Source organism: Kogia breviceps, chromosome 8, assembly GCF_026419965.1.
Source record: "Kogia breviceps isolate mKogBre1 chromosome 8, mKogBre1 haplotype 1, whole genome shotgun sequence".
NCBI lineage: Eukaryota > Metazoa > Chordata > Mammalia > Artiodactyla > Physeteridae > Kogia > Kogia breviceps.
In genome coordinates this window covers 17,819,082-17,838,160 of record NC_081317.1, presented here as the reverse complement: position 1 = coordinate 17,838,160, position 19,079 = coordinate 17,819,082, and the positions used below count along the sequence as shown (strand labels likewise).

At 47.5% G+C, this 19,079-nt stretch overlaps 1 protein-coding gene across 2 annotated transcripts in view; it reads left to right on the top strand.

Annotated features, from left to right (window-relative positions):
* PAPPA (pappalysin 1) overlaps nt 1–19,079 on the top strand; it is a 255,679-nt gene that overhangs the window by 114,991 nt on the left and 121,609 nt on the right. For both annotated transcript variants that reach the window (XM_059071226.2, XM_067040877.1), the window contains exon 9: nt 2,855–2,946. In XM_059071226.2, coding sequence (XP_058927209.1) covers nt 2,855–2,946 — 92 coding nt within the window. The remainder of the gene's footprint in view (nt 1–2,854; nt 2,947–19,079) is intronic.

Genomic DNA, 19,079 nt, shown 5'->3' with positions numbered 1-19,079 from the left:
AAAGAGACAACTTGCACACAAAGACTAGAGTGGTTTTCTGAAGCTTACACACCCAGTTAGGAGCCAAAGCAAGATGGGAGCCAGGGCCCAGGTTCTCATCTGGATTTGCCATTGCCCTGCTGTGACTGACAGCCCTGAAAAACTAACAAGTGAAAGCGTGACCACGTGCGACGGGCTCTGTCCCAGACACTGTGCCAGGAGTCAGGGTGCTAGGGTGACCAAGACTCTGTCACATCCTTTGGCATCTTAAAGCCTAGGATAGGCTCTCAAGTAACAGGCAAAGGCAGTCAGTTTGACAAGTGCTCTGATAGATGGAGCCCCTTGTCTTTGGACTCAGAGAAAATGGCCGGCCACCCACTCCAGCCTGGGAGGTCAAAGAAGGTTTCTCAGAACCTGTCTATCTAGTGATAGATCTGTCATGCCTAGAAGATATTTGTGGTGACCCGAATGTTTTGCTTAAACCAGTAGAACATATTGTTTGGGTAGTGAGGGAATGGGTTAGAAGTGTTCTTTGTGGCTTAGGGAAACCAGCCCAGGTTAAAAAAATAAAAATTGAAAAAAAAAAAAAATCTCTCCCCAGATAACCCATGAAATAGCTAAGAAGCACAAGGCCACCACCAGTTTCCAGTGTGCAAGATTTGCTGGCAGAGACTGGAATATGGGCCCAACTTGGAATATATCAACAGAATTCTTTCCTCATGGGTTTGCAGACAGGAGAGAAATCGGGTGGCTCTTCAGAGATCAATGCAGTGTCCTAGTCATTGTAAGGATTGATTACAAGGCACCGTCCTGCTACTCTGACACCTCCTAAAAGCAACAAACATTTCCCAGTGTAATTGCCCAGGTGAAAGGCAAAGTCTCAGGCTTCTTCCACGCTGGGACAGGTCCCAGCTGGTCTCTGGGGATGAAGGGGCAACTGCCACACACTCTGCGGAGACCTCCCAGGACAGGTGGGTGGGCATAGAAACTGTGACTCTCTGAGCATCCACTGTATGTCGCACGCCGGTCCAGCCACATTAAGTTACATTCCAGTTTTGCACCAACGCTAAGGAGTAGGTGTAATTATCTCCATTTTAGCCCATGAGAAGACTGAGATTCAATGCCCCGAACAGCACCGTCCAATGGATTTTTCTACAATTACTGGAAGTAGATTCTGTGCTGTGCAATATATTTGCCACTCACTACCTCCAGCTATGGAGGACTTGAAATGTGGTTACTGTGACTAAGGAATGGACAGTTTAATTATTTTTAATTTTAATTGATGTAAATTGTCAAAGATAGAAATATCAGAGAGAGAGAGAGAGATTAAGGGACTTGTCCAAGATCACTCAGTTTGGGATATGGGGCTCTAAACCCCAGTTTCTGTTACTAAAAGGATGGGAGGGACTTCCCTGGTGGCTCAGTGGTTAAGTGGTTCCCTGCCGATGCAGGGAACACGGGTTCGAGCCCTGGTCCGGGAAGATCCCACGTGCCGCAGAGCAACTAAGCCTGTGCACCACAACTACTGAAGCCCGCGCGCCTAGAGCCCACGAGCCACAACTACTGAGCCCACGAGCCACAACTACTGAAGCCCGCGCGCCTAGAGCCCGTGCTTCGCAACAAGAGAAGCCACCGCAATGAGAAGCCCACGCACCGCAATGAAGAGTAGCCCCCTCTCACCGCAACTAGAGAAAGCCCGTGCGCAGCAACGAAGACCCAACACAGCCAAAATGCAGATAGATAAATAAATAAATGGATGGGAGTTTTCCAGAAAGTGGTAACCCATCCAAACTTTCAGTTGTTACTCCTCCTTCTCTTTCCCTAGGTCCAATTCGGAGAGCATTGCTCATTTTCTGCCCATCCTAACCACTGCAGAATCATCCTTAGGTGATGGAAATAATTCCTAAAAAAAAAAAAAAAATGAGAGGAGGCATTTTTATTTCTTAACAGCATAGGACACAGGCCTTAGGGTTCTTGACACTATGAAATGACACACCCAATGGAGAAGGCAGTGTTTTCTGATCCAAGGAAGATCAAACCTGAACACGTGGATGGAAAAAATCTTTACGTTTAAGTGCGCTGGGGGTATGGGGATAGGGCTAAGTCAGGGCATAGTGAAGAACAGCATTTATACTTTAGAGACTCCAAAATTTCCTTCAAATCCTCAATTTTAAAGTGAAAGTGATGGGACTTCCCTGGTGACGCCGTGGTTAAGAATCCACCTGCCGATGCAGGGGACTCGGGTTTGAACCCTGGTCCGGGAAGATCCCACATTCCGCGGAGCAGCTAAGCCCACACACCACAACTACCGAGCCCGTGCGCCACAACTACTGAAGCCCGCGCGCCTAGAGCCCACGCTCTGCGACAAGAGAAGCCACCGCACTGAGAAGCCCACGCGTCACCACGAAGAGCAGCCCCTGCTCAATGCAACTAGAGGAAGCCCACGTGCAGCAACGAAGACCCAACACAGCCAAAAATAAATAAATAAAATTTTTAAAATAAATAAATTTAAAAAATAAAATGGAAGTGAGATTTCCCAGACACACTGGAGCAAAGTCTGTGCATCCGTCGGTTCATTCATTCATCCTCCTCTGGCTCCCATCTGCCTTGGTAACTTAACTAAGGAGATCTCAGCAAATGGGTTTGAAGCAGGAATTCTACTTTGTCGTCAGAAACACAGTAAGGCAAACATGACAGAATCTCACAGATTCACCTTGTACGCATCTCACTTGGAAGAAACAGAAAACTCAGACAGGGAAAGGGACTTGCCTGAGGCCTCACCAGAAAGTTCATGGCCCCGGAGAGGGGCTTTTCCATGTCCAGCTGTGGGTCTGAAGCTGATCTGACACATTTCCCCTCTATGTCCATTCTGCAGAAGCCAAGGTGAAGAATGTGATGACATGAATAAGATCAATGGGGATGGCTGCTCCCTTTTCTGCCGACAGGAAGTTTCCTTCAATTGCATCGGTAAGTCTTGGTCCTTTCTCTGGGCCTGGCTGGAGAGGTGGACGGCGCAGGATGGCTGGTCAGTTACAGTAACAGCAATAGTTATAACTACAGGATAATTCACTCCTTTATATTACACATATTTATTGAGTACCTCCTAGGGGGCCAGGCACTGTTTTAGATACTAGCGAATACAGCAACGGAAACAAACAGTTGGCAGGTATCCCTGCCCTCATGGAGCTTACGATCTCATAGAGGATAGTGATGCTGGACAACCCTTTCGTTCAAGCCTTACCTTACATACGTCATTGCTCTTCTTCATATGCCAACTTCCACGGTAATTATTAGCATAGATTTTTAAGGCTCTTCTTCTTACCTTAGAGATGAGAAACATCAAAAGCCAGAGAGATGATAAAATATGTCCAGAGTCACACAGGTTAGGATTGAAGACAGAACCAGGACTCGAACCTGATTTTGTCTGATTCTCACACACAAGCTCAGTTCGTTTCGCTGTACAACCTCTAGCCAGGATCTAGTCTCTCTGACTTGAGGAAAGAGAAGTAGCAGACCAGCAGGCCAGCCTGTGTTTAGAAAGCAAATGTCCTTTTCCCACCTTTATGGAGTCAGATGGGAAATTTGTTTTCCTCTGCCTTCCCCGGGAGTCTGGCTGATCTTGTTGTTTTAGCCCCACTTGGGAGGCCCTGGTCAGCCCGGGGCTGGTAAACAGACGGGGGGGCTGGGGGGCAGGGATGGAATTTTGAGCTGGCCCAGATGAGATCATGCTTCCTTTAAGATGCAAATCGATACCTGAAGATCAAAGGTCCCCTGGCTAATCCCCTGGGCTGGAGGTGAAAACTAATCACAATTCATTTGCAAGTACAAAAGAGAGAGGTGTTCCATCTAAGGAAGGGGTGAAAATGTCGGTGGGAAGATTTCTCACTGAAAGGCAATTTTCTAGGAGGACTAAAGAAGAGGAACTGTCATCGGTTCCTCGCATTTGCGGCACACTGCAGGCCAGCTTTTAGACCTTTCTTCCCCTGGTATATTGTGAGCTCTGTGAGGTTTTTTACCATGTATCATTTACCTTGTATTCCATTCTCAGACACATTTATTGAGTACCTACTATCTCCTTGGCACCATGTATGGGCTGAGCAACACAATAGAGGTGTCCCGAAACTGTTCCCGGATGGAAAGAAAGGAAGATATGGAGGGAGCTAGAACAGGAGAGTTTCCGGTCAGGGCCTTGGGTTTTTAAAGGGCAGAAGATTTTTTTTTTTTTTTTTCTCTTCTCTGTTGATTTGAGTATGATTCATAATAAAACCTTGATATGAGCCTAGTGGTAGGGTGGAAAGAGCCTTGGACTAAATTTAAGAAAACCAGGATCTCTGGTCCCAGCTGTGCTGAGAACTTGCTGCTTTGCAACTAGCCGAGAATCACTTCCCTAGACTGGACCTCAGTTTACTTCCCATAAATTGAAAGGATTGGGTTAAGTGGTCTTTAAGAGCCTTCTCTGCACTTCTGTTGTATGGTTTCCAAAGCGTGTGACTCTTTCTCATACTCATGAGTTCTGCTCGAACCACCTCTTGCCTGTGCCATCGTCCTCATGACGCCCAACATTCTTACTGGCAGATCTTGCTGGAAGATGTCCACCTACTTTACTGGCACTAAGATGGCATGTGAGTTAAGTGCTTATGGGAAGAAGGTACGGTGTGGTTAAGTACTGTGGTTATGGTACTGTCCATGGAACAGATCTGCAAATTACCATCCTTGGGCCAGAACTGGCCTACTGCCTATATATTTGTAAATGAAGTTTTCTAGAACACAGCACACCCATCTCTTATTATCTATGGCTGCTTTTTTGCTACGACCCCTAGCATTGAGTGGTTGCAACAGAGATCCTATGGGCCAAAGAGCCTTAAATATTTACACTCTGGCCCTTCACAGACAACATTTGCTGGTCCACGGATTTGGGAGTCATTGATACTATTGGTTGCTGGAGCCTAGTGCAAAGAGGAGGTGAAAGTTACGACATGGTTCACCATTTCTTAGGAAGATAACTGAATTTTATACATACAGTGGTAAGACTTAGGAGACTGTGAGTCCAGTCCTGTCTGGCTTTAGCTCTTTGGGTATTCCTTCCCCACCTACACTTGGGCCAAAATGACTGGAATAGATCACGATTTTCAAGCTGTGTTAACTGAAAGGCTTAAGAGGAGAGGAATGAAGATGAGGGAGTTACCAAGAGGATGAGACCTGGAGCCTCATAGATCCACTTTATATACTGTTATTCTCTAGTTGATCATAAGTGTTCTGCTGCTGCTGATGGTACGTACCGAACACCTGTTGTATGCCGGGCACATTTATAACTCTTATTCTCCTAACAACTCTTTTGGTGCCTGCTTTTCAAAAGAGGAGGCTGAGGCATGGGGAAGTGAACTAAGGATATGCAGTGAAGCGGTAGAGCTGGGACTTTGACCCAGAGAGTCTGACTCCAGAGCTTACTGTGGTGAGCTTCCTGCAAGATATTTTTTACAGGACAGCTCTTGGTCTTGTAGGGCTTTGGCAGTGAGCGAGGAACATACTACCATGGAACAATTCGTGTAATGAATTAATGGAATGGAATACAGAACTGTCGGTGGTGTGGATGGTGTCCAGGGAAGGCTGTCTGTTCCCCCTGAGTATTGAGTTTGGTTGTGTTAGAGGAAGGACCTCAGCTATGCACCCCCCAGCTCACCGTTTAGAATTCCATTATAGGGACACGGAGATTCAGGACATTCCAGGAAGAAAGGAGTCTGTCCAGAGATCCCAGTGCCTAGGAACTATATTCCAAGGACAAACTCCATGGCTTTGAATCTAGAAAGGCATCTTCCTCAAAGAAGAATAGTTGAAAAATAGACAGTGAATCTGGGGCTCCCAGAAGATCCAGGTTTAATGAGTCAGAGAAATGAGACTGGAGTGTGGGAGGCTTTGCTGGGGTGGATGTTGTTCTCATCACTGCATGTGTCAAGACAGTGCTCAAGATGGTAGCCAAAGAGAACAGGCTTGAATGAGACTGACTTGGGTTGGTACCACGGCTTAGACATGTGACCTTGGCTAAGCTTCGGTGTCCTTATCCAGAAAACGGTAACAGTCCTGGGACTTAATTGTGGAAGATATTTACCAGCATTTGTGGACACTTACTATCTGAATCCCTTTCCTAGATTTAGGAAAGAACTCTCCTTGTTGTAATAATAGTGAGGCAGAGCCCCGCAACAGAAGTTGGTTATGCAAGCATCTCCTCCTCCCAGTCTCCCTTGCAGCTGAATGTGGGCAGGTGACCTGCACTTTCCCCCTGACCCCCAATCATACACACCAACCCAAGACTGAATCAGAAGACATAGGGACCCTGCAGAAATCATTTTGATGAAGATGGCGGGAGTGGCCATGACCCATGTGTTTCCAGAGTACCAATGACAGCATCTAGTATTAGTGCTGAAGTGACTTTGTGTGGCCACGGCTCTGAGATGTCTTCACAAGAGCAGTCCTGGGGGCTAATCCTGAGCTTGGATTCAAGCTTCAAAACACTCTCCAACCCTCCTAGGGAGTCCTCCATAAGCATCCAATATGCTTTGAATAGATTTTGCTTGTTTGCTTCTTTTGCTGAAGTTAGCTGGTTTCTGCTGATTGTCACATAGAGTCCCTACTGAAGATCGTTGTCATAAGACGCTATGAGGGTTAGCCCCATTCCTAGCAAGTTGGAGGTGCTTACTGCACACTAACCATTACCTCCCTCAGTGTGTGTTGAGGTGGGGGGTGAGTATCCACCACAACCACCATGTATGGATACCCACCAGGTGGCCTGCCTTATGTCACGCACCTCTGTTTAATGTGAGCCTACGTGAGGTCTCTTATGTCCAGATGAGGGATCTGAGACTTACTAGGATACCTTAATTTGCCCAAGGTCACACAGTTCACAGTGCTATGATCCCACCTCCAGACGGAGAGCCTCGGCATTTTCTACTCTGCAACTCTGACTCCCCAGCTGAATGATTCCCTTCCATCCTTCCTTCCATGTTTTCTTCGACCCTTCCTTTTCCTCTTTTTTATTTTTTTGTCACCGACCATTTAGTCCGGGCTAATGTTTTCCCTGGCTTTGGTAACACCAGTGTGAGGGTGGGTGACAGATTTATGGTGGCATTCTCATTCACTTTGCAGGAGCCCACACATCCGGAAGTATTCCCAAGGTGCCAATGTGTTATTATGCAACACCCTGGGACTTCCCTTTCCCACTTTCCCACCCCCAGAGCCCTCATCCCCGACACATAATAAGTTGCTTGTTAAAAGGAACACCACCCACAAGACCTCTTAGGCAATGAGGCTGCATCCCCGGCAATGTGGAACTTATCTTGTCCTTTTCCCCCCTTTTAAAAATATAACATACACCAGGCCTGAAGTTCCAGTTAAAAAATGTGGTATCAGTGAAATGATAACTCCCCACACCCCCATCCCAACAGGCTCTGGCTGGAGGCATTGTTCGCAGCGTTGGGAATTCTGTTTCTAAAGCACTGAGTCATAAACTACAGACAGGCTGCTGATAAAAGCTGAAGGAGGGAAGGTAATGGTCAAATTAGTCAGACAAAATGTGAAGCATCCCCAAAAGGGGTTACACTCAGTAATCTATCTTGAGCGGGTGCTGGCAATGTGCTACCCTCGGAGATGGCGTTGAATCCATTACAGGAGATGCGATTGTGGAGGACTTCTCACGCTGTGTTCGCTTGGCGCCCTGTGTCTTTCAGGAGAGCTGGGTCCAGGTCTTAGCTCAGACGTGAGAGCCTGGGTTGCAGCTTTGCATCTCACCTCGGAGCCTCAGTTTCTCCCTTTGTGAAATGAGACTGATCTTGCTGAGGGCCCTAAGGCTTCTTTTCCTGTCCGACAGTGAGGAAAATCCTCCATTTGTCAAACATCCGTTTACGGGCTTTGGGGTTTTTCAAATCCTGCTTGATGCTGATATATAGTTAAGAAAACAAAGCAAACGGACCCCCACGTTGTCTTTCCCAGACACACACACATACTCCCTGCCTGTCTCTTCGGGGGCCCCCCCCCTCCGCTCCCTCCCCTCTCCCCTCCTCTCCCCCATTCCCTGCCATTAGCATTGCTTTGTCTCTGGTCCGACACAGCATCTCCAGCCCTGTCCTAGAGCCAGGGCCAATAACTCAATTATCTGTGAGCAGATAAGGGGGAGGAGGAGGATCAATCCACTTCCCCACCAGTCGCTGGGAGGGGCGGGGGTCACCGAGCCTCGTGGCCCCTCTGTCAGGCTGCCCTGGCCTGCTCCGAGCCAAGGCGAGAAAGGAAAACAAGAAGATGAATCGCCATGTCTTCTTGGTGGATGTTCTGATGAGACTTTAGAACAACAGTGACTGAAAAGGAAAACAGCATCTGGTAGGGGGAGGAGGAGTGGAAGCGGAGGAAGGCTGGGCTCTGCTGGGAGTTGCGTTTATTATTATTTTTCTTTCTAACAACATGAAATCATAATAGATGATCCACCTCTCACCTTAAAACAAAAAATTGAAATTGAGAAAAAATAAAATAAAACTTCTCCTGGCTGCACATAGTCCTTCAGACCTCCCTCTGTGGAAAATATAGTGACTTTCACCAAAATACCTTCTTGAAATAAAGCTGCTTTTCACACGAAGACAGGTCTTTAAAAGAAGAAAAGAGAAACGTTCGTAGTAATCGTGGGAGTGGTGATGGAAGGTGATGACGGTGGTGATCTGTCCGCTAGCATGGGTGACATGCTTAGGACTGGCATAATGACACATTCCGTAATGATTAAGAACATGGATTTGGGGTGAGAAGCCAGGCCCAAACCCATTTTATCTGTGCCTCAGTTTTCTCATCAGTAAAATGGGTTAGTAATAGTTCCTGCTTCTCACAGTTGTTGTGAAGGTGAAATGAGGCTCTGTAGGTAAAGCATTTTAAAACAGTGGGGCCTAGTAGGTGTTATATATGTATTTGCTAATGCTGCGATTATTATTGTTATTAATATCATTAATTTGAAAGCTATATCAATCTTCCCAGGCACCCTATGAGATAAATAATGTTATTATCCCAGGAGTGTAGAGGAACGAAAATGAGGTTCAGAGAGGTTAAATAATTTGCCCAAGGTCACACAGCTAGAAAAGGCAGAGACGGGATTCACAGTACCTAGGCAAAGTCTGCGCACTTAACCGTGAAGTTATTTCACTTATCAGGCACCCAACTGTAGCAACTTCTGTGCTTAGAACCCTTTTTTCAAATGATTCCATTTACCCTTCCAGCAACTCCATTTGGTCAGAATAAGAATGCCCATTTTGCTGGTGAGGAAACTGGGACACTAAGGTGAATTGCCCTAAGTCATACAGGCAAGAGGCTCAGAGGAGGAGACCTTAAATCCCGTCTGCCTGCTTCTAAAGACCGTGTCCAGTATCCAGACGAACCCTCCCCAAAGCAGCAGATAGCCTCTCTTTTTCACTGTTTCTGCTTTGTTGCCATCGACACAGCAGGAAACAAAAGTGAATGCATATATCCTTCCCGTGCCTTTTCATGAGTCGTGAGGACGACAATTTTCAGTGATTATCCCCCTATGAACATTCCACTGCCCAAAGCCCATGCCCTTGACATAGCGCCGTTCTGTGTTTCGGGTTGTATTTTTGTTTTTAAGAGCTCACCCTCCATTGAATATGGCCACACTGTTTTTTTAGCCTAGGAGGAGTTTGACACTTTGTCCCGTTGTCATGGCAATGTGTTGGCGACAGAGGAGCCTGAGTTCAAAGGTCTTGTTGGTTGTAATTACTACCTGGGTCATCTTGGGCATCTCCCACCCACTCACCGAGTCTCAGTCTTCTCTTCTGGGAAACGGACATAATCACAGCACAGTTCTGTTTAGAGAAAGATGGAAATAGCACCTTTAGAGTGTCTAGCACAGTGCCTGGCAGTTAGTAGACACTTCCACTATCTTCCCCTTCCTCACTTCCCATCTCGGTTGTGGGGGATGCAAAGGCCTCCTGTCCGTCTCCCGGAAGAACGGTCCTGAGCTACATCCTGCCGTGATGAGAAGTGGCTGGGGCCCCTTGACCTCAGTCTCCCCAGCTGTAACGTGATGGGGGTGAGCTAGACGAGCTCCCCCCCAGGCCCTTCCAGCCCCAGCTCCCACTTCCAGAATTTAAATCCCAGATCCTTATTGTTTTTAAACTGTGCATTTTAAAAGAGATGAGGGCTTGGGGAGGAGAAAGGAATTCCTTTACCACCGAGGGTCAGAGGGGGTCACCGAGGGGACAAAGACGCAGGGAAGGGAGGTGATGGGGCGGAAGGCTGCTGTGCAGGGTGGGCCCAAAGATCTGAAGTCCTCAACCGGGAGGTCTGATGGACGCATTCAAACACCCTTGAGTCAGCACCAGTTAGGATCAAGCCTGCCATCCAGCCTCAGACCACAGCTTACCACCTCCTTCAGAAGCCCGGGAGGCCTACCCCACAGAGAGGCCAGTCAGGAATGAAAAGAAACAGGATGGCCTCAGACGCCAGAAGGGAGGAACTCTCGCCCTCAGCCCAGGTTGGCCTCCTGACTCCCAGGGAGGGGTCAGGCTCCGGAGGACTCGGACGGAGCTTTCCTGAATTCAAGGAATTAAGACCAAGCTTTGATGTGCGCATTTGAAACGGCAGCGTCCAAGGCAGGTGAATCTGGGTAGCCAAGAACCAGGGCTTCTTTGTGGCATTTAAAGTGACCACCTGCCCATTCAGGTGCCTTGATGTACGTACATCTGCATCCGTGCACTCGGGACTGAGGTAGCCCGGGAGAGGGGAGAGGCCTGGGGGGCAGGGGCCTCTCCTAGCTCCTGACCCTCTGCTCTTTCTTGGGGACCACGGTGGGTTGGAAGAGACATTCAATATTCATGAGCTGTGATCTCCACTTGAAGGGAGCGCCCTGGGGGAAATTGAAATATTAAGCAAGTGAGGGCTGTAGACCTAATTGTATCCTCCTTTTCTTTTTTGGACAGAGAAGTAATGTGCTTAAAATAAAATGATGGATGAGCAGTCAGGACCCCACTGCTGTGGTCTGCAGGATAAAGCGGCTGTGCGCTCTAACATACGCCATCCGGACCAGGCAGAGAGGATGGCGCAGATTGGCTGCTGGGTCACGGCATGCCACTTATTCTCACGTTTATCGATGGCTGCTGTGTGCCGAGCACCGTGCTAGTTGCAAGGGAAATGGCAGTGAACAAGGAAGGCCAGGGAGGCGAAGCAAATGACACCAATGATTATTTGAATGTAATTGTTGGAAATGCCACTGAATGGAAGTACATTTAGGTTTGTAAGTGCGGGACCTCCTCACGGTGTCGAAGGGCTGGGAGAGGCCTCCTTGGAGACGGGACATTCAAGCTGAGACTTGAAGGTTGAATAGGAAGTGGGCAAATTAGGGTGATGGGGAGCAGGGTGATGGAGTGGGGATTGCAAGAAATTCGGGCTGTTAAATCCTCAAGGCGGGAAAGAGCTTCGGAGGGGGTCAGAGAAAGTCATCACGGCCGGGTGGTAAGTGAGGGAGGGGAGAGAAGAGGCTGGACCCTGCAGGCTCTACTCCTCCGGTCCCTGAGGACCCCGGGGAGGCTGCTGCTTCCAGCACGGAAGGAGGAGAAGGCACGTCCTCTGTGTGCCGTCTGAACTTGCAGCCACGCCCTGTGCTGGGCACAGGAGGCAAACGCATGCTTGCCTAGATCAGGGGTCAGAAAACTACTGCCCGTGGCCAAGCCCCAGGCGCTGCCTCTTTGGGTAGATGGGGTTTGAAACTGAAACACAACTGTGCCCCTTGGTTTAGATATTTGCTACGAAAGAGCCAGAGTTGGGTGGTTCCTAGAGACCCTGTATGGCCCACCAAGCCAAACTATTTACTCTCTGTCCTCGTACAGGAAAAGTGGCTGACCAGCTGCTGGCATAGATGGATGGGTCTGTAGGTGGGTGAAAGAAGAGCCAATGAGGGAGGTCAAGGCAGCTGAGAGACAGAGAGGGGAGAGCAACAGCTCATCCATCTCGCCCCTCAGCCTGTAGCAGCACAGCCGTCGTTACGTTCACTCCCCACATGTTTTGTGTACACGTCCGTTTCCCTCACCCTTGAAAGAAGTCCCCCTGCCCATCCCTGCGTTCCCAGCATCCAGCTAGAGCCAGGCATTGTTTGATGCACTGAATCAAATGATACTTCAAAGCGGAAAAGAGTGGCCAGAGGAGCCCAGGCAGCTTACTGCCTAAAGCTTCAGACAGCGGCCCGGATCCTCCCTGGGCTGTAGAAAGGGGCACGTTCATGTTTATTAAGAACCCACTGCGTTGTCTCATTTCAAACCCACAGCATCCCTGACAACCAGGCATTCTCGTCACCGCTCTCCAGATGACACAGCAGAGCCCCCAGTGTTTAAGTGACTTTTGAGCAAGTGACCTCCATTCAGTAAATGTTTATTGAGCTGGAAAACCAACACAGGAGGACACAAACTTTCGCAAGTGTCACATCCCATGCCAGCAGCGTGCCACACGCGGGGCTCTCCTCTCTCCTCTCTCAGTCTTCTCGGGGCTGCTGCAAGGCAGGGATTATTACTCCCATTTTACGCAAAAAGAAACTGAGGCTCAGGGAGATGAAATGACTTCTTTAAAGCAGGTGACTGTTAAGTGGTAGAGCTGGGATTTGAACCAAGAACTGCCCAACTTCAAAACTAGAGGAGCCAGTGCCCTCCTCCAAAATAGCAGACCTTCTGAACCGGTAGAAGTGATGACATACGGATATGTGTTTCCAGCCCTCTCCCATCTCTTCATCTCAAACAATAGTCATAACAGTAGAAATTGCTCGTTATGAATCTAATGCCTTTTCCTCTGTTAACTCCTTTGACTAATTGTGTTGACCCTATAGATAAGGAAAAAGCAGAGGGATGTTAAGTAATTAACCAAGGCTCCCAGTAAGGGATTCCAACCTTGGAAGTCTGGCTCTTAAACCCTCAGGTTGTAAGACGGGAATAAAGACACAGACCTACTAGAGCATGGACTTGAGGATACGGGGAGAGGGAAGGGTAAGCTGGGACAAAGTGAGAGAGTGGCATGGACATGTATACACTACCAAACGTAGGGTGGATAGCTAGTGGGAAGCAGCCGCATGGCACAGGGAGATCAGCTTGGTGCTTTGTGACCACCTAGAGGGGTGGGATAGGGAGGGTGGGAGGGAGGGAGACACAAGAGGGAGGGGATATGAGGATATATGTATACGTATAGCTGATTCACTTTGTTATACAGCAGAAACTAACACACCATTGTAAAGCAATTACACTCCAATAAAGATGTTAAAAACATAATAATAAATAAATAAATTACACAGACACACAGACACACAGACACACACACACAGACACACACACACACACACAAGAAAAACCCTAAGGTTGAACCACTTATTTATGCTACCTCTTCATCATTAAGATTATCTAATAAAAATGTGTACTCTCAAGAGCTGAAGAGCCTACCAGCAAACAGATAATGAGAAGGGGAAACAATGCAAGGTGTAAAAGGAATTTCACATGACAAAAGGATCGGAGGGTCTCTTTAAGAAACACTGTCTGAAGTGTTTGTTTACAGATCATTAACTCCTCAACAGAGGAAGAACTAAAAGTGATTTTTTTTCTTGGCTGCTACTGATTAAGTACCAAGGAGAAATTAAGATAAAGAAAATCTGAAATTATAGTAATTTTTAAGGGACTGGATTTTCAATTTTAATTTGCCAGGAAGAAAGATAAAATATTCCACACCCAGTGTCTGCAGCTCCCCTTACAAACTCTAGGGTTGCCTTCTCTGGCCTCAAGGCAACAGCCTCAGGGGTCCTGGAAAGACAGCTGGAAGCAAATGTGATCCATCTCACACCAGTGTTTGTCTCTATTAAGCTCCTGCTGCATACAAAGCTATGTACTAGGCAGGATGCAGATGGGAGTGACAATTGGCCTAAGAAATCCTTCATTGGAGGACTCCAGAGGGCAGTGGTCCTTAAAGATGTGCAGGGATCGGTGTGAGGGAGCCCCAGAAGGAGTGGGAAAACCCCTGGTTGGGGGTGGTGAGTCTGTGAAAGCTTCCTGAACAGCTGGGCTCAGTAAGATCAGGTGCAGGGTCTCTGCTGATACAAAGGTCCAGAATGAGGGTTCTTCTGCAGTACTGTGAGTAGACCAGTTGACCTGACGCAGCAGCACAGGGGACTGCTTCTAGCTCCAGGCTTGGTCCCCAAGCATCTTTTGCCAGCTGTGGAGTGGGAGCTATGTTCCTTACTTTATAGGGTAGCTGTGATATAGTCTTTCATACATCTATGAATTTATTCATCACATATTTGTTGAGCACCTCTTATGTGTCAGGTTGACGCTAAGGCACTGAGGATGCCAGATCTGCTGGGCTTGGGACAGATCCTGTTCTTCAGAAAGTGATCTATCTATCTATCTATCTATATATATATATATATATATATATATATATCGATTCTTATGGTTATTAAAAATAATAATCTAGTTCTTACTCACAAGTAGAGAACACCCCGGCCCTGGAAGAGATCAAGCAGAAAGTTCAGAACCATCACTCAGGGAGGCCATGAAGGGGCTTCTATTAAACAGCATGATTAAATAGACATACTCCAGTATTTTTCCTCCCTCAACTTACCTGGTTCTTTCTTGAACTTAACTTCCAAGGCCTCTGACATGTTACCTTCTTCCAGTTTTCCTTAACCTCTCTGGCCATCCCTACGCAGACATGTTCTGCCTACCTTTTAAATATTCTTTCTCCAAAGTTCCATGATGAGCTCACTACCCCTTCTACCCACCCTCCCCCTGACCCCATCGTTCAAAACCAAAGGCTCCAAAATCTCTGCCTGAAGTCTGAGGCCTTTTTCCTGACCTGTGGACTTGTATATCGAATGGTTCTATCCGATGCCCTGCAGGCACTCAAACCCAGCATATCTTGATACGAGGCTTACCATTCTCTCCCCAGACCTGCTGCAACTCCTGTTTTTCTCAATCGCAACTGCTGATGCCACTAGCCAACCATACATTGGAACTAGAAGCTTGGGAAACCTCCTCCATTCTTCCCTCTCTGTCACTTCCCACATCCGAACAGTCGCCGTTCTGCCCATTTTACTTGGAACGCTTCCCCGCCCCCCCCAAATCAGTCCTGCTTCTCTCTCCCTACCTGAGCCCCCCGACTCCCCTCACTTGAGCTCCTGCCTGGACTGCTGTACGAGAACTCCAGCAGGTTCCTGGCTCCCCGTCTTAGCTTGCACCAATCTGTCCTCCAGTATAATGAGAGCAAGCGTCCTAAAATGCAAATGTCGTTCCGTCCACCTCCTTTTAAAAGCATCAGGTGGCTCTGCATTGCCCTTGAGGTAAGTCTCAGTTCCCTACTGTGGCATTCAGCAACTTCTGTGCTTGGCACCTACCAACCTCTTTCCAGCGTCCTCTCACTTGCTCAGAGAGGCCTCCCCCACCACCTGGAATGTGTGCCCCACCCCCACTCCTCCTTCCCAGAGACCTAGCCCAGGAGTTGCCTGCCTCCTAAGGGAAGCCTTCTCAAATCTGGGTAAGACTGGGTCGGTGGGGGCGGGGCGGGGCGGGGGGATCCCTCCTCTGTGATTCGGCAGCATCTCCTACCTCAGAGCAAACTACCGTGCAGTCAGTAACTTACTTACTTGCCTCTCTTAGTAGCCCCTGAGCTCCTGGAGTGCTGAGCCCCAGTTCAATTCATCCGGCTTCCCGGGATTCAGTCCAGGACCTGGCACATAATTTGCAGCTCGGTAAATATAGAATAAATGAGTGAAAGAAGGATATATTTCTTAAGAGACAATTTTATTCTTCAGGCAACAAAGTGCGGCAGAGCTCCGTTGGTCTTTAGAGTCAGACAAACCTCAGTTGGGCTCACAGCCTTTCCACTTTCCAGCTGTCATCTCGGGCCAGACGTCTCAGTCTGAGTAGCTCAGTGTGGTGGTTCTGTGCCCAGGCTCTGGAGCTTGGTTGCTTGGTCCAAATCCAAGCTGTGCCACAAAAAAGGGGCGTGGGCTGCTTTAGTTTCCTCATCTATAAAGCGGCAGTATTACCATGTTGATATGCTGCAGAGCTAGAAAGCGCCCGCCCTAGGAGCGTTTGCCAGTAATGCTCTTTGAGCTTTGTTTTACTTTCCTGCAAAGCAGAGACAGCCGGAATGGTCACTCCTTCGCTCTCTCACAGTACCACGCACGGTCCTAACTCTGACAAGGTCCACGCGTTTTAGAACATTAGCAGCAGCGGCAGGCAGTACCGGTGGCTTGGGTGAACTCTGTGATAACCCCCAAATCGAGCTGCTTTTCAAAACCAAGTCCCAGTTTCCGCTGGCCTTCCTTTCTGGGCGGGAGCCTAATTAACTAGTAGCTGGAAAGAACTGCAGGTAGGCCACCCCCCAGGCAGAGAATTCAAAGGGAAGTGGAGAGCTGTGTAAATAACACTGCTTTAAGGGGCATTTAAGCCAATGGTCTTTGTGAAGGAAATTGATGGCTTTGTAAGTACTGCCTCTGAAGGGAGTACTTGAGTTGAGGGTCCCTCATCTCCCCTCATAAATTCCCTAATCGACTGTCTGGGCCCACTGCCTGTTCAACAAAAACTCAGATTCCCCCTTGAAAAAAAAAATTTAGAAGGTTTAACCAAAACATGAGTTACTGAGCCCGTGCAATTTAACTGGCACAGGGTAGCCGAGACAGATTGTTTCCTTTAGGGAAGGGAGACTCCTGATTCCTCACAGAATCTTTTCTCATGCTAGATGCCCGCCGTGGTAGGCGTTTTCTCCACCGCTTCTCATTTTCATCCCCCTAACGTCTGGGAAGAGTCATTATTTCACCAATTGCCAAAGAAGAAACTGGGACTCAGAGATGAAGTGCACTGCTTATCAACACCCAGCTAATTAGTGAAGAGCAGGGATGTGCCCGCAGCTCCATCAGACCCCTGAGCCCCCAAGTACCACAACATCTCAGGGCATCTCAGAGAGACTCAGATCAGCTTGTCTCATTAGCTCCTCCTCAGCATCCACATCCACACAAAAGACATGAACTGGGCAGCAGGGGTGGATGGGAGGGTATGGATTTTGGAATCACAGTAGTCAGGGTTTGATTCCTGAAACCTTAGGTAATGCCTTGCCCTCTTTACACATTAATTTCCTTGTCTGTTAAATGAGGATAATAATAGCACCAAATACATAGGACTCTTCTAGGATTAAATGACGTTACATATTTAGAAACATTTAACATCGTGCATGGCACGGACCAAGCCATCCAGTCATTCACTTAGCAAATACCCTTATTGCAGGGTAGCTATCATTTTTGTTTGTTTGAAGTATAGTTGATTTATAATGTGTTAATTTCGGCTGTACAGCAAAGTGATTCAGATAGATAGATAGATGGATATTTTTACTTATATTCTTTTCCATTATGGTTTATCACAGGATATTGAATAGAGTTCCCTATGCTATACAGTAGGACCTTGTTTATCCATTCTATATACACTAGCTTACATCTGCATGGTAGCTACCATTTTAATTAGAGAAGTAGAGAAGTACAGTAGAAGTAGTCTTCTGTTGGAAGACAAAGAGAGGGTTAAGTAGCCCTCTCGAGTGGATCGCTAGAGGGATTTTCCAGAGTAGTGTCTGGTTAAATATGGATAGAGGATGAATGGAGACAAGTCATAGGAAAAGCAGGGTTGTGAATCTGGGGGGAGCTCCTGCACACAGGTGGGGAGGTGAGAGGGAACGTGGTCCGTTCAGCCTGCCTGGAGCTGAAATGAGATGACAGTAGAAAGAAGGCTGAAGAAGCAGGCAAGGACCAGATTACGCCTCGTTAATTGTCATCAAGCCTCTGTCAGAAAATGCTGAATGAATAACTCAGTACCGTCTGAGGTAGCCCATTTCATTTGCAGGCCCACTGTAGTGTGTTAGAAGATGCTTTTGCTGTGTCCCCCCTGAGGCTTCTCTCCTTCAGGTTAAGCAGCTCCATACCTATATGAGCATTGCTTAGGGACGGCGCCTACCTTGGGCCCATCCTCTGATCATATCCCAGTTCATCGGTGGCCCAGAACTGACCTGTCCAGCCATCTCTGGGATCAGAGGGGCCTTCTCTGACCTCTAGGTGCAGGATCGACTGTCTTCTCAAGTTACGTAATCTGCAATCTCACATTCTTGTTTGGGCCAACACCTTCTCCAGTTGGAAGAAACTGATCTCAGAGAGACTGGTACTCTTTGGGACTTTTTCTGAGCATGAATAGTTAACGCTGCCCCTTATCTGTCATCTCTGATGAAAAACAACAGTGGTTTTGATTGATATTTTCAAATATTCCAGGTTAACTCTTAAGATTTAGGACCAATTCCCCTTCTTTTCTATCTTTCTTTCTCCTTCTCTGTCTTCCATCTTTCCTTCCTTCTTTCCTCTCTTCTTTCCTTATTGGGAGGAAAGGGAGAGACATATACACACATTTCTATAAAAAACAAAAAAAAATACAGTTCAGTAATACAAATCAAACATATAGATTCAAATTAACATAAACTCTTCTCCAGGAACAGAGGAGTGGCCTACCCATCATGGCAAGATAAAGAAAACTTACCTCAGTGCAGTTCTGCTTCTTGACTGGGCTTCTCTCTTCAGAGCACTGCAGCATGTGTTATAACTTGGAGAATAAGGAAACTGGGGCCTGAAGGCCTCATCTTTCTGGTCTTACCTTAACCATCTGGCAGGAGGACAGTCTTCAAGGCTGGCCAAACCGACCAGGGCTCAGGGTGAGAGGGATCCACTTTGACACTCCAGTTTCTTGCGTGGGAACCCCACCAAGAACCCAGCACACTGTGGTCACGTTAGACACTACAGTTATGCCAGACTGGGGTAACTGGCTTGGTTTTCGTGTGGTACCTTCGATTCCTTGGCTACTGTTCACATAGCATCCACTTGTCCAAAATTCTGTCTTCTCTGACGTCTTGAGGATGCCTTAACAGACTGGTGGGCTGCTTGTTTTGCAGGATTGAAGAATAGATATGCGTCTGTGCATATACTGACTTTTATTTGAATGCACTGTTTCGCTTTATGCTCACATACATGGATTTCTCACAGGCCAATTTCTGTGTAATATTGC